Consider the following 20,840-nt stretch of genomic DNA (forward strand, 5'->3'; position numbering starts at 1 on the left):
GCATTTACTTCCATGTTTCAGTTTATGTTTAACGTATTTTTGACAAGATACGTTTCAAGCATGCCTAATTAGGAGAGACCAGGAGTGAGAGCAATCCATCCAGATTCTGCATTGAGTAATTGAATACAGCCTTTCTTTGGTGGTGTGACATTAAAAGCTCTTGAGAATCCTCTGAGCTGAACCAATTCTTTGTGTAGGCTAATGTAATGACCACAGAAAGCAGCAATATAAGTGGACTTGGTCATATAGGCACTATCATGATTGTAAAACTTTCAAGTCTCTGTCTCAGAATTATTTGTAATAATTCCTCTGAGTGCAGATATCCCAGTTAGAGTGGAAAGCCAGCCTCGCTCAAGTGCCTTCAAGCTCAAGAAACTCTTCCCTTAAAATTTATAGAGGGTTTTCCAGCCCTCTGCTAGTTTTTTCTCTTTTCTACAAATAATAAATAGTATGTCTCATAGAATATGTATGTATGTCTCCAGACTGCAAGAAAGCCAAGGACTAGTAAAATTAAGTCCCTGAAGAAGCCTCTCCATCAGCATAATTAGGAAGACTGGGAAACAGAGAGGCATTATAATTTCCAGTCACCACAAAAATTGCTGGGAAGACCTGGGAAGACCACAGGAAAGAAGACTTGAGAGTCCTCTGAGCTGAACCAATTCTTCATGTAGACTAATGACCGTAGAAAACAACAATATGGGTGGACTTCGTCATACCGGGTGTACCACAACTGTGTATTTTTCAAGTCTCTGGCTCAACTTATTCATAATAATTCTGAGTGAAGATGATTCAGTGTATTAGTCACTTGCTAGCCCATACTTGCCTCCAAAACCATCTGCATGACTACCTCCACTGTGCTGAGAGTGTACAATGGTTTAGAAACTCCCATCTGTCCTGAGGTATCTGCTGTATACACGCTTCTTCTAGACCTGGTTGTTCTACAGTAAGCAAGCAGTAGATTTCTCTGTTTTCACACATTTTTAGTGCTTTTCTGCAGCTCTCAGATATTGGCTTTTTTCAAGACAGAAATGTTGGAAAGTTTATGTCCTTTAAATCTCTGAACCGTTTGATGTTTACCCAGCACTTGAGATGGATGGCAAGTTCCTACCCTCTCACTCTGATACAGCAGTGCAGGTGAGATCCTGCCAGTTTGTTTTTCTCTTGGTATGGAGGAGGCAAGCAACCATCCTCAGGACTGCTAGATTTCCTGCGAAGCCCTGGTGAAGAGAAGACAGAACTATCGAGTTGAAAATGGCATGACCACATGCAGGTTGATTTTGTCCAAATCTGATGAGCTGACTAACATTTTGAGAAAAGGGCAGGAAAACAGAAAGTCTTGATTAACTGGGACCAAATCACAGGATGTAATTTTCAGGGGATTCTTGATAATAACTAGCTAAATCTAAAACAAACATAGAACATCATTGGAAAAAGAAGGAACTGAAAATCTTTCATTACAGGAAAAGTATAAATTTAAAATAAGGCAGAAGGGAAAGCAATCCATCTGGGGAAATATGAATCAATTTTTTTTGGTCAAAATTGGCAGCATCTCCAAACAAAGGAACTCAAAACATCTTGTAAGAGAACAGAACATTTCTTTTGTTTTGTGGTCTTTTATTGCTACCAAAGTTAACATTTATGAGTAATTTTATGGCACTAAAAATCTACAGGGTGGAACAAAATAAGTGACCAGCACAAGAATCTGAATGTCAGAAGACACAAGAACTCCCCATCTCCTCTGCCATATGAGGAAAGTTCTGTGTGTCAGTCACATGATCTTTCTGCTACACAGAAAATCTCTGTGCATGCGACTGGGGAAAGTAGACAATATTTCAGCTCCAAAACATAAAATAGCATCTCTTCTGCTGCATCTTTGTCATTGAGTTTTAGTGTTGAGCCAATTGCAGCTTATATATATACTGGCTGCAGTTATTCTCTGGGCTCTGATTATGCAATATTTAGTTAGTCCAAAGAAAAGCAGTTATTTATTTTGGTAGGGCTTCTCTCACGAGATAATTTGATATTAGAATTTGATCCACTGTCATTAAAACAAACATTTTTTTATTGTACTTTTAAAAAACTTTTTGCCCATGAAGTAACACATGCATTTCTGATATAAGCCTATTACTGTCTGTTGCTTTGAACTGAAAACTCTTAATTAAAAGAGCAAAGAAAACAACTGCTAGAATTGCATCCCATTATGATTTATTAGGAATAAAGATCAGCTTTGCATGAAGATAATATATGGCTGAGGTTAATGTCAATAGGGATTCCTATTCTGAAATAAAATTTCAAGTGGAAAATCACTTAATTTATGCAATGATCTATGCACAGATTGCAAAATAGTGGTCCTAGGTCTTGCATACTAAGAATAAATACATATTGAATTGATAAAAAAATATTTGAAAAGTTCTGATACTGTGATATCTTAAATCAAAACAAGAAATCTGACTAATTTTCTTCCTTTCCATTTTTACTTTCTTAAGTATTAATTGGAAAGTATATTTGTTTAAGAAAAATGAGCAAGAATTACTATAAAGTTATTCTATCTGAACATATGGAGGGTATTTTGATATCTGCTACAGAAAACCTTTCTTCAGAACATATTTTATATGTCCCAGCCTACTAAAAGTTCTCATCATTTACTCTACACTGATATTTCAATTTAAGTGTTAGTGCATGGCCTAAAGTAGATGATATTTGTATTGGAAAAGTTCCCAGGAGTCCTACTCACATCACCATCAAGCCTTTCAGTCAGCAGTCTTTGCTTCAAAAAGCTTATGAGATAACTGTTAAACGCATATGATTTAGGTTTTGGAGCAGTGTACTCTTGTTGAAACAATCTGTTTTTCAACCACGCCACCCCATACTTATTCATTCACAGATTTGCCAACACTTGGGTCCCATTATCTCAAGTGGAAACGACACTGTGCTTTGCACCACATGAAGCCCCCACAGGCTCCTTGTCATTCCTGTGGTTCAATGGGTTGATGTAATTCTATTATAGGTAGAACAACAGCTCAGCTGGAGAGGACATTTCCCATTCAAGACAATGGGTGGAAATTCCCGAGCTGTGGCTTTGGCTCCTGGCGCTGCCACGGACTCTGTGCCACCATGAGCAAATCACTTCAGGACAGCCCCAAAACCTGTGATGTGGTTACCTGGTCATTACCTGGTGGGCACTGGGCACTTCCAATGTGCTGACATGATCAGGCTGTTCACTGTCCATGCTTGTATCTGCCACACCTACCACACACTCTAAAAAAAAAGTAGAAAGACCTAAAATTTAGGTGAAAAAGTCCTGTAGATGGAAATGCTGTGATTCTCCTCTGTAAAAAGTGGATGATGGCTTTTGTCTAGTTAGTGTATTTAGTCTGTTTGTTAGCTGTGTGGAACAGGATTTCTCTACATACTGTCTTGCCTGTACAAGCAGTATCTGGTGCAATGGGATCCGAATCCCCCGTCAACACAACAGTGTAAAGTTAATGCTTTCCAAGTTCATAGTCAACAGCAATCCCACTCAGACACTTCAGTGACAGTCATGTTCTTGAATGGTAAGACAGACTGGCAAGGTTTGACCTTCCCTTCCAATTCTGCACACCCACTCCCTCATCTCTGGTATTGATGTAAAAGCAAGCTGGTAGGTGTAAGCTGTATAGGAACTCAAAAGCTTTTAAAACAAATGCTCTGAAATGAATTCATTGAAGCCGTCATCCTCAAGTATTCAGGGTTCATTTGTCAAACATGTCACACCTTTCACATGACTACCCCTGAACGTCATTAATCTCAGCCATTGCTCTGAAAATGTGTGCTCTTGAGCAGCTCATGGAACAGCCTGTGACTTTCCTAAGAAATACTTCATCTCTACCCATCCTTTCTCTCTCATTTCAATGCAGGGGTGTGCTCAGTCTTATAACAGCAGCATAAACCCTTTCCTAAGAACAAGCTTCCCCAAAAACTTCCTCTTTTCCATTCAAGTGCACGGACTGTTCCAGTCCTGGACCTCTTCCGAATAAAGAGACTACCAGGCACCATGATTTTCAGTGAGGTGGATAAAACCCTGTAATGGTGAATGCTGAAATTCTTTTTATTACATCTGTTATGCTGGATTTGGACCAGGATAATGGAAAAGTCATACGCTCACTCACTATATTCCATAATCCTTGAGGATCTCTTTTAATAAGAGGATTAATTGTAAGAGCTGATAAATTGGTGTGTGGCTCAGAGCACATTATGATTTCCACTGTAACTAGAAGCAATATCATTATCACTTAAATCTATCAAGTGTCTCTGCAATTCTAATAAAGCAGATTTCTCTTCCAAAAGGAAAGAAAACCAAAAGAAAATTAAAGTAAATTTTTCCTTGGTTGTTACCATTCTGGTTAGTATATAGTGGCATCGTCATTTACAGTTTTGGGAGATCTTGCTGCAGAAAAGTGATCTGTGATATTCTGAGCATGTAGCCACAGTAGGTTTAGGTATGCCTATATTTTATACATTTTTCAGATATCTGATTTTGTAGTCAAGAAGCAATAGTTTGGAATGGGAGAAGAAAATCCCCATCAGAAAAAACTCACACACTGTCTTGTCCCTTGCTATCAAGCAGCACAATCAATGTCCTCTGTATATGTGCATTAATCATTGTCAATAATTCCATAACCATGAGAGTTCTGCTCTATTAATAAGTCTAAAACCAAACGGGGGAGACATCATCGCCCACCTCTGCATTTGGGTGGTAGGTAGCAGCACAGCCCTCGGATTATCAGTTCAAAACTGAAGTAGATGTTCACCTTCTTTATAAGCAAGTAATGCTGATTAAATAGAACAGATCTATCACTCTGGTACACCTGATATGCTGTTTGAGATTCCCCATATGTACTCCTCTGCCACCTTTTCTTAAAAGCCAAAGTGTGCTGTTCCTTTAGTGTCATGGAGCCATTAGCACTTGTGGAGGTTGCTTTGCTGTCATCACTCTAGCTTGCTAATGTTTAGCAAATGTTCTAATGACATAGTGGTTAAAGGAAATTATGATGTAAAGTCTCTTCACGACAAGACTGCTTTCCTTTCAAGTTGCTCATTTTGGTAGACCAGGACCTCTTAATCTCAGTGCAAACACAAAGTTCATTCATTTTAAAGGATATAGGATATAGGTCCAAAAGGACTGTGATGTTAGTATGTCTCTGCCACTGTGCAATGGTAAATGAGCAAATGTAATTTGGGGAGCTGAATACTAGTGCTTCCTGAATTCCAGGTCAGATGATTGCCAATAATTTTTTTCTTATGTTTCATTCATCATTTAATAAAGAAAGAAAAACAGCAGCATTATGGTGATGTAAGTTAATAACTTTTACCTCAAAATTGTGGTTAATTAGGAATGTATATTAAATAAATAACTGATGTTCAGTTTTGCCTAGTAACTTCTGATAATAAATAAACAGATTATAACACCAAGAATTAAAAATACAAATATACTTGGCCTGTATATCCATCACTAAAAAAGACAAAAAATCAGTCCAATTACTTGCCTTTGTAGGTTACATTTAACACGCTCGGCAAAGCAACCTACCAAAAGTCAAGATAATCCCATTGACAAAACTGAGTAGACAGGAAAATACCTTTATCTTCAATTAGACTTCACTTTAACTTCTGAATGTTCTTCTCCCATACTGAAGAGTCCAGATAACCAGTTTCTGTTCCAAGGTCCCATTAAATCTGTAGAAAAACTCTGCTGATTGCATGTCTTTAGGATAAGGCTTCAAAATGTTTGTTACACATAAACAGCAAGAGAAAGGAAAAAAAAAAAAAGAGAGAAATAAAAATACAGAAACAGTTTTACAAAATAAATAACTACATATGGCCCATTGTCTACTTTTGGAATTTCTCAAGTTAATTGTAGTAGGGTTGGGTTTTTTTGTGTGCCCAGATGCATTGCAAGGCTTTTGAATGAAGAAGGCTGTCATTTAGCATTGCACTTATATTCAAGAATAGTCTTCACGTAAGTTTACAATACTTTCATATTAAAGAATAATTCAGGCTTTGGTGGCAGAAGCAAAGTGTCTGAACATCTTGCACAAATTCAGGCTTGAGCCTGATATTATGCAGGCTTTTGGACCTGAAAACAGAATAGTTCATTTTCTGCCACAATACTGTGCTAAAATAGCTTTTTTTCTTGGTTTTTCACTCAGTTTTATCAACTCCAGTTGTCTATATATTTTTAAAAATTGTTAAGAGTTATGACAGTTTCTCCTTATTTATTCTCCTCCATTTAAAGCAGGTTCAATAGGTACACATATTTTGTAAGTGATGCAGTCAGTTTTATTTTCATTTGGGGGTGCATATTTGTGCTTCAGATGTTTTCTTCTAACATTAGCTCCCGACATTCATTCAAAATGGGGGGTCTTATTCGTTGAACACTGGGAACAATAAAAGCTTAAAACTTGAGTTTGGAACTCTAAAGAGATTGCTTGGTTAATTGCAAGTGGAGGTCTAAGGAACAGGTTCAGAAAAACGGTTTTATTTCACAGGTCTTTGGAATACATGGAATATTAATAAAAAAACGGAAATGTCTGCACATTATGAAGCATTATTAAACATAATAGTTTTAAAAAAGTTAAAATAAGATTATAGCTTTGCATGTTTGTAGTGCCAGGGCACTTTGAACACTTTAAAAAGGACCTCGAAAAATTAGTTTTTTAATCTGAAAGACAACTGTATTTGTCACTGTGACACTCGACTCAGAGAAAATATGCCATAGGCAGATAAATAGTTAACTAAAATATTTGGATAAACAACTATTGAGTAAGAAAAAAACAAATATGTTATAAATACGCAGTCAATTTGTCTGAGAAAGATCGACACTTTTGTGTGCAGTAGTGCAGTGAAATATCCACAAAATTGGCTATATCCCATTGAGGCTATATCATAAAGCTAGACATTTACTCAGTCAATGCATTAAACACACTGTGCAATATGATTTCTCATTCTAGTTATACCTTGCTAGAAAATCCAGAAATATAAGTGAGGTCTTATAGAGACAAAAGAAACAGAATATGAAAAGTACCTGTTGTTTTACCTTACCAAGTCTGGTAGCAGCTGAGCTAATTGATTCTGTGATTGAGCTGTTGATTGGCTTTGGCTGAAACTAAGGCTGCTATAGTAATTGATTCGAGGTGATGAAGTGGAAATTGATATAAAGACCGTGTGATGGTGGTGTGAATTGATAGCAAGCTTCTAGAGATTTCGCGCTTAGAAGCTGATTCAGCTTCATTTTTCAGTTGTTAAAATTTTCCATCTATATATTTGTAAGGAAACCAATGCCGTAATTTGAATATTTTAATCCAGTTGTCAGTTTGCCCACAATCTTAATTTTTTTAAGTAGTAAAAGTAGAAGGTTTCACAGTTTTAATTAGGTGGCTTTGGATATTTTTGCCATGTCAGATACTTGACAGCTTTCAGAGAGAACTGAAGACTTATCTGTGATCTGTTCTGTCTACTACCTTTACCGTGCTTAGTAAAGATGGATCTTCGTAGCTGCTGGTCCTGTATGGTTTTCTTCTCAGCTACCAGTTGAAACCAAGATTTTGGGTTAATTCCCCATTTTGTTTAATAAACAGGAAAAGTTACCAAAGGTTTACAGCTTAGAAATAGGAATAATAATTATATGATAAAACTTAGTATTGAAGACTGTGAGACCTTATTTTGACCCTCAGCTGAACACTGCATTGCCCTACTGCTGCAAACCAAACTCCCAAAAGAATAACATTTCCTTACGGTTCTGTTGTCAGAGACAGCCTACAACCTTGCATAAATAAGATCTAAGACAAGGAAAGTATGCTACAAACAGAAGCTGCCGAAAATCACATTTTTTAATTAAGCTGCAAGCTATACTCAAAATTATACAAACAGAATCGAAAACACATTCTCTCTGCAAGAGTTTCAAATTGTGCCCTTAGTGCCTCTAATATTAAAGCAAGGACAGAGTGCAAAAAAGCAATTTCTTTTGATGAATTACATGATTAGGTTCCGATTCAACTTTTATTATATCCTGTAACATTTAACATGGAGTGTCACCAGTAACATTAAAACTGCTATAAATCTTGCATATAAAAGCCCAAAATCTCATTGCTGTGTTGAACAGTCGTGCCGTTTCTGACTATTCGGAAAGTTCTGCTTCATTTCTGTTTGTTAATTGCGTTTGAGAACTGTGCAACTGCTGCCTATCCCATTTGCCTGAACACGGTGCCTCGTAGGCACTTGCATCCTTGATTTACCTGAGAGGCGTCTGGAAGTGGTGGTGCACAGCCGAGATTCTGGAGCAATGATACATTTCACTGCCTTTGCATGCAGCAGGCAGTTGTGCTTTAGGGCTCAAATCATAGTAAAAGCTTTGAAGTTTTGCTGTAGACTTTGGAAGGCCCGGGGTGGAGTGTAGGTTCCTAGATCATCCCTCCTTTTGTTTCTTCAAGGAAACTTTAGTTTCTGATCAGGTCTGCCTAGACATGCTGCCTAGATAGGCGCCACAACTGTCTTGAAGTCAGATACTAAGTTAATCTCTCTGGACTCAATGCCCAAAGTTTTATTTTTATTGAGAATGAATAAAATAAATAAAATAAAAATCAGAAAGTAACTTCAGAATTCAAATGTTATTTGAAGCATGTGCCTCACAATTAGCGTCTGAAAAAAACCCTTCAACATTTAAGCTTAACTCTTCTGAGAAATGCTCCCTGACTCCTGTTTATAATTTAAGTCATGTTTTGGTCATTATTTGATGGACTAAGTGGGACTTCAGTTAGACAAAGGCTATATGACTTCTCTGCTACCTTGAAGTTCAAGCATACGCCCATGCATCTTGTAACATCTTTTCCTTCTTTTTTGAGTGTGTGTGGGGGGTGGGGTAGAAGCACCAATCCCTATTTTCAAAAGTGAGCTAGCATTTCACCATATAAATCTTTTTTCACAGTAATGGACATGTAGGCTCCTGATACCATTGCCAAAAATAACATATTGGTTCCTTTATTCAAGATCATATCATGTTAGCAGAGAAGCTGAGCACCTGATATGTAATCAATAAATGTGAACATTTCACAGAAGCAAATTGCCCTCTGAGGAGAAATTGATCTCTAAAGATCATATTTTAAAAAATGTTCCATCTTTATGAATAAGAGATAGAGGTCATGTCAGAGTAATAAAAAGACAGACTGGAAAAGAGATATTATATAATGAAACGCATTCATCCTGCTATCTTAATTATATCAGCATACAAAATGACAAGTGTTTCACTGTTTACAGCTGAGGTTTGTGTGTGTTCCCATGTCATTAAGACAGGAAGTCTCATAGAAAATTTGTTGCATTTGCACTTTTCCATTCTTATGTTACTTAAACATGCTTGGAAATCATGCTGTATTTCCACCAAATTCTAGATGGACTAGATTTGTCCAAGGCACATGGTGATAACATCCCAGCATCTGAGGTTAAATCCTGCAGATTCAGAGCTAGAATTTAGATTTAATAGGAAGGAGAGACACCATTCTGTAAGTCTGCTGATTTTTAATGCAGCTTTCCTTATGTCATCCATCTACAACAAATTAAATGAAGCAAATAACAATGCTCAATAGAAAAGCTTGTAATTTATTAATTATATAGCTGACACACATGAAGAAACTCTGCCATCATTTATCATCAACCTTTCTTGTATCCTTCAAGAATTTAATCTAATGTGGGAGCTCCCAAAAATAGATTATAAAAATCATCTGCAGTTTGAAATCCATCAAATACTTTCTTTTATAGATAAGCTTCAGCTTTGAGGACAAAATGGGGGCTATATGAGAGACAGATAGCTCTCATTTAAAAGAAAGTAAGCTTGCTGGGAAGCCTAAAAGGTACAGAAAACTTAAATTGCAGAGGAAGTTACTTTTGGACATTGATCCTGCGGCACTGAAGGAGCATTCCCCAGTACAGGGAATCAACATGGCTGTACAACTGATGTATAAAGTCCACCACTTCAACTGCCTCCTGATGCTAATGTTTAAAACAAGAAAAATGTGATTTTACTTAATTATGATAAAACAGTAAAATGCTGCCTGGACCAAAACTGATCATATGCAACTTGTATGCTGTACTTCAAACACCCATGTAAGATTTCCATGTACATCACACTACAAAGTTTTTACTAGATCTCTGTGACTGGCTGCATTTTTCCTGAAAGCCTGCTTTTAGAGCCATCATCATCGTGCCATCAACATCTGTGAGCACAGGCAGTGGCAGTGTTCCTATTAGGAAGGACACACCTCATTTATTTACTTGGGAATTAGTGTCTTCTTCCTTGGTGGTGCAAACTGAGTTTGTTTGATTAGTGAAACAATTCAGCTAGGATTTGCACCAAAGTCCAAGGACATTAGGAGTCCAATGGTGGTGGGGGAGATTTACAGAATCACAGAATCACCATGGTTGGAAGGGACCTCTGAGATCATCGAGTCCAACCTTAAAAAAACAAAACAAAACAAAACAACCAACCAAACAAAAACAACAAACAAAAAAAGTCCAAACACACCAACAACAAAACAAAAAACACAACACCCCACCACATCACACCCACCCACAAACCAATAATTTTGGGCACTAGAGCATGCCTTGAAGAGCCATGTCTACACGTTTCTTAAATACCTCCAGGTATTTTATTGCTTTGAGCAACCTGGTCTAGTGGGAGGTGTCCCTGCCCGTGGCAGGGGGGTTGGAATTAGATGATCTTTAAGGTCCTTTCCAACTCTAACCATTCTATGATTCTATGAAGTGTTGAGAAAGCTTTGGTAATTCAGGTCGGTTAGCTACCTTCATTCATTAAAGACCTTCTGGGGACTCCTATTCAGCACCAACTACTATTTGTTACCCACTTTTCATGGAAAACTTAAAAGGTCCTAGGCTGGGGTAAAGAAGATCGTTTCAGCAAGGTTGGTGGATTTAGACTCATATGCCAAGGTTCAGACCCAGAGCCTGGACAGCACACTCTCCTTTTTTAATTTCTTAGTGAATACTTCTGCAATTCAGAACTGTCCTGTCTTTGGGCACATGTAATACTGTGGGAGACTGGCTAGCTGAGAAGGGTCACATAGACATGGGTCAGCTAGTCCAGCAAGAGCTCAATAAGCACCGTAATCAACTTATCTAGCTCCCAACAACTGCAAGGACGTTCTGGCCTTGAAGGCAGCTGTGGTCCAACAACAGAATGTCTGTGATAAGGTAAACATGTAACCATAAGAAAGGAATTATGGGCCGAACTGTCTTTTTAGAACTAACCAATAATGAGCTCTCATTTTGCAATATGTATGAGCTAATTATGTGTGTGCATAAAAGAATGATAGTGTGTCTAAATAAACGAAGCTTGCTGATCACTCATATTGAGTGCTCATGTCTTCCCTCCGTCGCGACATAATACATATTTTATTCTTTCTTTCTCTTCACTGTATCTTTTTATATACAGTACTAGACATATGTAAATCAATATGTATAGATTGTCACAAACTTGTGCCCAATTGTAAAATACAAAACATATTGTAAGAGAAACTAGATAACAAAAATGTTGAAGAAAGTGGGTTTTTGTCAAAATAACAAAGCCACATATGTTTAAAAAACTATTTTTAAGTGATTTCATGCTACAGTTAATTTAAAATGCAATATTTTTAATGGCTTCAGAGTAGTTTCTACTAGTCATTACAAGGAAGAGTGTTTTTGTGTTCACACAGGCACGGTGGGATGGCCTGACAGGGCGCATAACCTTCAACAAAACAGACGGCTTGCGGAAGGATTTTGATTTGGACATTATTAGCCTCAAGGAGGAAGGAACAGAAAAGGTAACCAGATCGTTTGTAAAACAATGACAAAAAGTTAATTTGACAGGGGCGTAGGAGAGTCCATTCTCTGCAGGTTGAATCTCCTTTGCTTGGCATAAAAACCACTGTTCACACGATTATTTAAGTAAAAGTTAAAACAGAGCTACTAAGATTGTTTTATCAGTTTACAATGTGCAACTTGCATTTCAAGGTATAGGATAGGAATTTGGGACTGGCAGTAATTGTCTGAATGGAAATAAGTATTTTAAGTACACGTTATCTTCAGCTTATGCCACTGTAACTTAATGTGGTAAATTCATATGTATAGATAAAACCTAGGCTTATCTTACATGTATGTCTTTTAATAAACGTGATATGAGGGAGAGAGGAAAGAAGATACTTTATTATAACCTTAAAAAGAGTTGAGATATTAAAAATTCTTCATGTTTTTGAGATTAGATTGGGTTTTTTTCCCTCACATCCCTAACTGCTTATCATAAATTGAACTGAAATGGTCAGACTACAGGGGACCAAGTGACTTGTATCACCTTTGTTTGGAAGCAGAAAGGTCAGCATAATACAATTTCAGAAACTGGTTCTGCATTCAAACAAAAGACAAATAAAATTCACAGTCCTTCAGGACACTCAGGGAAGCGTGTCTCTGAAAAAAGAAAAAAAAAATCCATGTCAAAAGATCTTGTTTTCCTTACTTTACCACTTATAAATTCTCCTGAAGATGCAGAGGTGTAAGGCAGGGAGCACTCCTTGACTTGCAGAGACCATAGGAAAGAGCCCAAAGCCACAGATGCTTTTGGCCATGGTTTACTCTAGCTGGACAGGACTGCTGCTGGCCTTTGAACCCCACCACTGTCAACCAGGACCCATGCTGGAGGCCAAGGTGAGACTAGGGGCAACCCAGAGGGAGGCAGGATGGACTTGCCCTGGTCCTCAGCCACCAAAGGTGGGTTCCCAGCAGGTACCACAGTGCTCCCTCCACCACCGCCTAAGAGGTAGCTGCTGTGGGTGTCCAAAAATCCCTAACACAGGTAATGCCAACAGCTCATGTCAGCTGGAGACAGCATTGTCTCTTGCTCTGCATACCCTGGATTGACTCAGACTGATAATTGTTAGTGGGTTAATTGGGACTTTAGATTTAATTGTTCCCACACAGCTCTCCAGTCTGGTTCTCTTTTCATTTTTAATGAAGCACTCTTGTTTATTTTTCTCTGTACCAAGGCTGCTGGCGAAGTTTCTAATCATTTATATAAAGTGTGGAAGAAGGTTTGTACACAGACAGGTCATGCAAAAAACCTTTGGGCTGGGTCTTCAGACTCATCCTTTGGGTTTTGACAGTGACTCTCATATTGCAGTTTAGAGACAACAGTCTATCCGAGAGTACGAATTTTTCTGGTAGAATAAGTTTCATCCCAACTTGAGACACTGTTAATTCCAAATAGAGAATTTGGCAGAATTTTGGCAGAATTCAGCTTTTTCACCAAAATCCTTTTTTTTTTTTTTTAAATTATTATTTTATTTCTCGGCAGCTGTGCCCTTCCCTTCTTTGAGTAGAGGCTCCTGGCTGCAGAAAAAGAAGTCCTTTTCTCAGCTATCATCAGGAGGGGTCCCGATTCACCTAAGATTGACCACGAGTGGTAAATTTACACCATTTCAAATGTGTATTAGCATCAGCAGCAAGGACTGATTTAACACGCAGGGTTGGTTGGGGTTTTTTTTGCCTCCCACAGAACGCATACTGTGCAGGCAAAGTTCAAGCATTGTTGACTCAAAATTTTGACAGGTGTGTTATTAGCTCCTTACAGAAAACAATATAGATGATTAAGTGGGTGCTGTCACTCACTAACATAGGGAAATTGGAACTAAGCCTGTTTATAAAAGATTCAAATTGCCCCAGGAATCTCAGCTCTCTTTTAATGTGACATTCTTCTGCCTGGTGGAAAAGGCACCAAAGTGGGAATCAGAGACCAACACCATGCACTGCTCACCACTGGAGACACAGCCCACAGTTGCCATTCTGTAAGGAGAAGATAACAACTGCATTTACCCTGTTTAAAGTGTTCTGGAGTCACAAGATAAAAATTTCTTATAAGACTTAGAATTATATTTTGTATATATTTCACACAAATATTATTATTTCCCACCCCTCCCACATACACAGTTAAAAAAGCGTTTGGGTTTGTGTTATTGGGAGGGATTTTAATGCTACTGAGTAGAGCAGTGCAAAACAACTTATAGCACTCTTTTCATGTTCTTATAAAGCACATATTTAATAACCTTGTTTTAATCTTCAGTGAATCAGGCTAAGGCAAAAAGGCCTCCTTTTCCCTCATTACTGATGAATAGATCATCCTACCTGACATGCAGAACACTATTGAACGAATCTTGCTTTTGACTCTAGGCATTTTGTGCTATGCTGAATTGATTTAAACCAAATTACAATTGGTTCAGAGCACAGGCTTGCTGAGAAGGGCTTATGACACCTCTCAAACTTGTCACTAAACTGCAATAAATCCCCTGGATTCACCATAGTGATGTACTACCTTGGCCTCATTCTTCCAGTGCCCCTCTGACCTCCTCCATTGCTCTAATTAAGGTTGACCTGCGGTGTCATTCTTCTATCCAGACATAGAGTGGTCTCCTGGTGTGTTTTGTATGCACTGTGACTGTGGCGCTCCATGTTCTTCATGGTTGTTCTCCTATTCCCTGCTGCCAGCCGATAAAAGCGTATCAAGTCAGTACCAACGAGCAGAACAGCTTTTTGATTAACTCAGCCACCTTGGTGCAAATTCAAGGACACTGGTTATTTACTGTATTCCTGGCACAGGCTATCATAATATGCAACATTTTATTTCGTGTGTACTTTCCAGATCAGTTTCCCAACCTGATCTAGTTTTGGAAACAAAGGGAATGACTGATAAACACTTGAAAAAATAATTTTTAAAAAATGGCATGACTATCCCCATTAAACACACTTTGGAAAAAAAAGTTTGTGAAAGGCAAAGCAACGGCACCCAGGGACACAAACCCAAAGTTTGTTTGAAATTATACAGTTATTACCCCAAGTCCACACCCAGCAGGCACAAACTAATCTGTTGGATTTGGTACAAAGGCAACACCGTCTCTGCCTCAGTTAACAACCAAAGAAAAAGAGTCCCGGGTCTGAAAAAACTGAGCATCTGATGTTAGATAGATATCTTCAGTACGCAGGAGAAGTCAGTGGGTTTTGTCTTAGATTTACTTGGCAGCTCCGCTGGCAATCCCAGCAGGGAGGATCTGAAAGCGGATCCCTCCCGGGTAGAGCTGAAACATGCTGGCAGAGCAGCGCAGAGATAGGAACAGCTCTAAGGATGGCTGATGTCAGACCCCCAAGCCGTCCGTCTGGTGCTCTCCACAAATGTCCAACGTAAACCAAATCGCCTGAACAAGACCCTTGCCTGGAGTTTTCTCAGCCCTCAGCCACGCAGTGTATGTAAATCCAAAGGCAAAAAAGCCTGAAGATGCTTTCAGATTGCATTTATGTTAAGTAAATATTTATCTGAATAAATCAACAGAGTTATAATTTCTGCCCTCACAAGGTGTAGACACAGATCCACTGAAATCATGAAGATCTTTTCCTTGAGGCTTTGGGTTGGGCGTTAAACGCAGGAATTCTTCATTATCTCTGGGGCTAGAAAGGAATTTGTCTTTGGCCACTTGTATTTCCTGGGTAAATACTGATCAGTGGGTGAAATGGTGTCACCTTGCTAGCTCTGTCATATATAGTAGTCAAGAAATGACAGAATAATCTTTGCTAAACCTGCTGAAGGCACAGTGGAAGCAAAAGGCCAGTGCATCCATCAATCTGCTTCGACATACTTATTCAAGCTTTTAATCTGTTGTATTGGAAGAGAGAGGTCTTGCCATATGTTTCAAATCTACCATTTACGAAAGTTAAAATAAAAAAACCCCAAACCTTAAAAATAGACATTTGACATTTTTAGCAGGAAACAAAGCCAACATGTTTGACTTCTGTAGCAAATTGGCTAATACACCACCGTATTGACATGCCGTATACTCTTACAGCTTACTTGTTTCCACCTGCTTTTGAAAGGGCAGTATGTTCCCTGTGTTTTCTAAATCAGCCATTTGATGTTGCTGCCTTACTCAGATCTACAGCTGTTTCCCTTCTTTAGCATTTTGTACTGCTGGTGTCTCTTTCCGTGGTGACTAGAACCAGTGCACTCTTCCCTGGGCGGTGAGCGTTTTAGGGAAATGTTGTGGCTTGCTTCGGTCGGGCAGCCGCTCACCGGCTCTCTCCTGCACAGATTGGGGTTTGGAACTCATACAGTGGCCTTAACATGACAGACAGCAACAAGGACCGATCGACCAACATCACAGACTCCTTGGCTAACCGGACGCTTATCGTCACCACTATTTTGGTAAGCCTCACTGGGCGAGGGTGGCACCACCAGCCGCGCTGTAGAATGCAGGTTTTGCTGCTGGTGGCTTGCAGGGCTCTCTGTGGCCTCCCTTGCCACCTCTGCCCTCAGTCCGTGGCTGTTTTCCTCCATGCTAAACAGTGTTTTGTTGAAATACCCTGTTTGCAAGCTAGTTTTTTTATTTAAACTCAGAATTGACATACACATTCATCCATCCACAAGATGGATTCAAAAATACCCCATTGCCAATGAGTGGGCAATCAGGGACCTCCATCTCCAAAATCACTTAGCTTGCTTCAGTATTTCAGAGATGATCCCTGCATACTTTTTTTCCCAGAAGAATTGACACACAAATACTCAGCTTTGCAGTCAGTGCTTATACATCCTTCCTTTTCACTGAAAATGAGATGAAGAGGACTGAAAGGAAGTAGCAAACAGTGCATAGACAGACTGAGGTATAACCTTACTATGATGAATGGAAAATAATGCAACTGGGTATTCACAAGTTGTTCGGCCTCATGCTTTCTGCCTGGCCAGTAATGCCACTTTTTTCAATTACTCTGCCTAATTCCTCAGGAGGGAAAGAGCTCAAAGGCTCCCTCTACGCTCCTCTTCTATTGCCAGAGGTCCTTTGCCACGCTAAGCTGCAGAAACCTGCTTGGCCTGATGTTCTATCCAAAATCCTTTAAAAAGAAAAGCAACAAGGTACTTTGCAATCTGCCTGTGCTGTTCTCCATTCTCTCAGATGAATACCTGCTCAGCTCACAGCTATTTTATACTTTTGAAGATTTTTTTTCAATAAAGATTTATTTCTCATAGAACACCCAGTTTTAGAGTCTCCTTTTTCTGTTTTGTAGGCTTCTCTCTCCTTCACCATCCCTTCCTGTCCCTTAGGGTGGGACAATGCAGAGTACAGGCCTTGGATCTGATTTTGGAGCTGCTGAGCACTACTGTAATTAAAGCTCATAGGAACTTTGAATGATCTGTTCCACTGAAAATTAGGGCCCTTATGCTTATCACAAATTGATTCCGTCAACTTGTTAACACACCTAAAACAGGTTTTAATGGACACAGTAAATTACTGGTTTCCATGTAATTGTAATTCATTTCTAAAATATTCATGTAGTTTAGAGAAACTGATATAATCTGAAACAAGCCTCATTTCTACTACTACATGTCTACTGTCTCTTTCTATAGGAAGATCCCTATGTTATGTACAAGAAGTCTGACAAGCCTTTGTATGGAAATGACAGATTCGAGGGTTATTGCCTGGACTTACTAAAGGAGCTGTCAAATATTTTAGGCTTCATCTATGAGGTCAAACTAGTTTCTGATGGTAAATATGGAGCCCAGAATGACAAAGGAGAGTGGAATGGGATGGTCAAAGAACTCATAGACCATGTAAGATTGAATACTTCTCTCTTTATTCTTCTTTCACCTGTGGTATTTTATATGAAACCAGCCCAAATGAAATGTTTGTATTGGTTTCCCTTTTTTTAGAGCCACTGGTCTGTCTTTATTGCCAGTTTTCAGAGTAGGAAGTCGCATCAGTACGTCTGAACAAACAGCTCATGTGTGTTGGGGGGAACCTCCATCTGTGGTGGGGCAGCGGGTACTGAGCACAGGTCTTGCCCACCCCTTGGCTGCAAACTCCAATGGCAAAGGCTGAGCTTCCAGCTCACCTCTGATCTGTGAATGTAGTCCCTTCCCAGGCGCTCTGGCAGTCTGCCCCATTGCACAGGACTGAGCCCCATGTCCCTGGTCACACCTCTCCTAATCACATGAAAGTCACAAGTATCCCTCTGCTTGCAAAAAAAGGGAGATTAATATCATGTGCCAAATAATACCTGAGCGATGTTAAATTTTGCCTCACGCTTCAGATTTATAGTCAAATTTGGTTTAGTTTTTAATACTTGGGGGAAAAAAGGACAGAATAGTAGTGCGTTTCCTGATCATGAAAAAGAATGAGTATTTTCCCATTTGTGTTTTCAGAAAGCTGACCTGGCTGTTGCTCCTCTCACTATTACCTATGTAAGAGAGAAAGTAATTGATTTTTCCAAGCCCTTCATGACGCTGGGAATCAGTATCTTGTACCGGAAGCCCAATGGGACAAACCCTGGTGTTTTCTCCTTTTTAAACCCTCTTTCTCCTGATATTTGGATGTATGTTCTCCTAGCCTGCCTTGGAGTCAGTTGTGTTCTCTTTGTCATTGCAAGGTAAGTCAGAGAAGTAGTTTAGATGCATCCATATTAATTACCTGTCCTTCCATAGGTGTTGCATGTACTCTGCAAAGTAGATACAGTATAATACTATCCTAAGGGTTTTATCCAGTCCTAAAACAAAACATTCTAGAAAGTCTCTTGGTATTTTCACATCAGCGCTGCTATCACATCTATGTTGCAATGTGATGAGATTCTACTTTTCCTTAAGGGCTGAATGGAGAGAAATATCCAATGAAATGTGTTAGACTTTCTTTGTCAGTACACAACACCTCAGCAGACTACATGTTGAAAAGTAGTTTATATTACTTGCATGTAAGCACTTCTCTTTTCCACTAGCAGTGCATACGGTTAAAAGGTAAGAAAGAGGATGTGAACATATTTTTGCAGAAGGATGTTGATTAACTCAGCTAATTTCCTATTGAAAATACAAGATAACGTGACTGGGAACTTAAGGGGACAATCTGCAAGGTGAAGTATGTCCCTCTCCCCGTACTGTCCTGAGGTGCACTCTGCCTGTCAGTGGCAGGCTCCCGATGTCCCTATTCAGAACCAGCAGGAAATAAACACCTACTCACCGCTTTTCCAAATGAAGCCAAAGCTCATAAAGTTCTCAAAGGCAGGTGTGCCACAGTTTCTGGGCCATTGGACCACAGTCACTTCTCCAGAGGGGTAGCAGAGCACTTTATACCCTTATCATTGAACTTTACCTTAAAAACTCTAGACAGTTGATATGGTTTCACAAACTGAATACAAGCAATTTATCACAGCCTCAAGAGACCATGGACCACAGTTTGGGAGTCAGTTGTTCTAGGGCTTTGAACAAGAGCAAACCAAGCAAGAAAGAAAATAAACTTAGAAACTTGTTAGAGGAAATTGGTCATTCAAGGGATACTTTTTTCTATGCTCCTCAATAAACCTGGACTCTGAACTGACATAGTTATTGTCCATTCCTTCAGATAGAGGCCTTGGAATTGCATTTCCAATCCTATTTATTTGATCACATGCCATCCTTCATTTTTTCCTTTTCATAATTTAAAACATAAAAGTGCTTGACAGATATTAATATTTTGGTTCTATTTACTGAGGATCCCTAATCAAGCCTTTCCCCACTTGTGTTATGTATTGGTTTGCATATACATCAATAATATATTCCACATTAATAAAATATGTGGAAAATATCCCAAGAAAACATTTATACTATGAAATATAAGAAGGAAGGTGATGAATCATTGGAAGTCTGCACATTCACATCACAACAAAAGTAACAGAAATGCTGCAGTTTTTATTGCAAGTGATGGCATTCAACTTTAAGAAGTAAGCAATAATGTATATATTGCAATGTATACATACACACACATACCTCATTCAAAAGTCATAAATTAATTGTAGTCTGAATCTCTAATTCTAATAATATAGCACACTGTGCCTGACTTACACTTCTGTGTGAGCCAGGTCAAATGAAACTCTTGCTGCTTTTCCTCCAATTTACTGTTTTCTTTTAATCAAAAGACGCAGCCCTGCAAAACCTTTATTTGCCAGAGCTGTTCTGTTGAGAGTGGCTGGCCTCAAACATACGTTTCTCTGTGGTCCACTGAACAAACCTTGTTCCAGATGGACAACCTATGAGAATACTTCGCTTGTTTACATGTTTCTATACTGGTACAAAAGTCCAGAAATTTTTGGGATTTGCTTTTTCCTTTAAACAGCTAAAACTGTGAAAAAGGAGGAGGGAATTAGAGGAGGAGAGGTCATGGGTTAACTTATTAGTGTTGGCCCTAGGTAAAAGGAAGAGTTCATCCATCCCTGGCAGCTATGGGACTGTATACAATTAGTCATTGCTTCCCACAAGCTCTCGCAGTGGCTCACTGTACCATAAATAAGAACTCTTACTGTACGCAAATCATGATCTCATTCATGACTAATATTAAATCTGCTCGACTGTGACAGATTGACTTTTCTGCAGTTGTGTGCCAAGACTAAAAGCATCCCACAGTCCTCTCCACCTCAGAACAGGCAGAAGGGAATACAAAGCCTGAGTTATCCTCGGCACTTTTATTTTTTAAAATAACAGCGTCAAGTTTGCAAGAGTAAATAAGCATCAGGGTCGTCTGTCTGCTCGCAGAGCTGCCTACATGCAGATGCGTGGCCAGGAGCAAACCAAAGGGAAATGCACAGTGCTCACAAATCATCTGCTGTGAAGCCTGTTTGCTTTTCTCTCTTGGCTGTTAAATATTGCTCCGAATCACAGCGTAGCCTTTGGGAAAATCCATAGGTTTGCCCTGTGCAACAGCGTTATGTTTTGTTTCTTGAATCTTTCTAAAAAACAATAGTTCCAGGAGCAGCGTAACTAATGAAGC

The 20,840-nt window shown here is 39.0% G+C and overlaps 1 protein-coding gene across 1 annotated transcript in view; it reads left to right on the forward strand.

Moving 5' to 3' along the window:
* The window catches only part of GRIK1 (glutamate receptor, ionotropic, kainate 1), a 91,855-nt gene that overhangs the window by 42,885 nt on the left and 28,130 nt on the right, over positions 1-20,840 (forward strand). Inside the window, exons 8-12 of the mRNA XM_014938003.1 lie at positions 11,739-11,846; positions 13,062-13,106; positions 16,148-16,261; positions 17,459-17,662; positions 18,254-18,477. Coding sequence (XP_014793489.1) covers positions 11,739-11,846; positions 13,062-13,106; positions 16,148-16,261; positions 17,459-17,662; positions 18,254-18,477 — 695 coding nt within the window. The remainder of the gene's footprint in view (positions 1-11,738; positions 11,847-13,061; positions 13,107-16,147; positions 16,262-17,458; positions 17,663-18,253; positions 18,478-20,840) is intronic.

This window comes from Calidris pugnax, unplaced genomic scaffold (assembly GCF_001431845.1).
Source record: "Calidris pugnax isolate Ruff unplaced genomic scaffold, ASM143184v1 scaffold25, whole genome shotgun sequence".
Taxonomy (NCBI): Eukaryota; Metazoa; Chordata; class Aves; order Charadriiformes; family Scolopacidae; genus Calidris; species Calidris pugnax.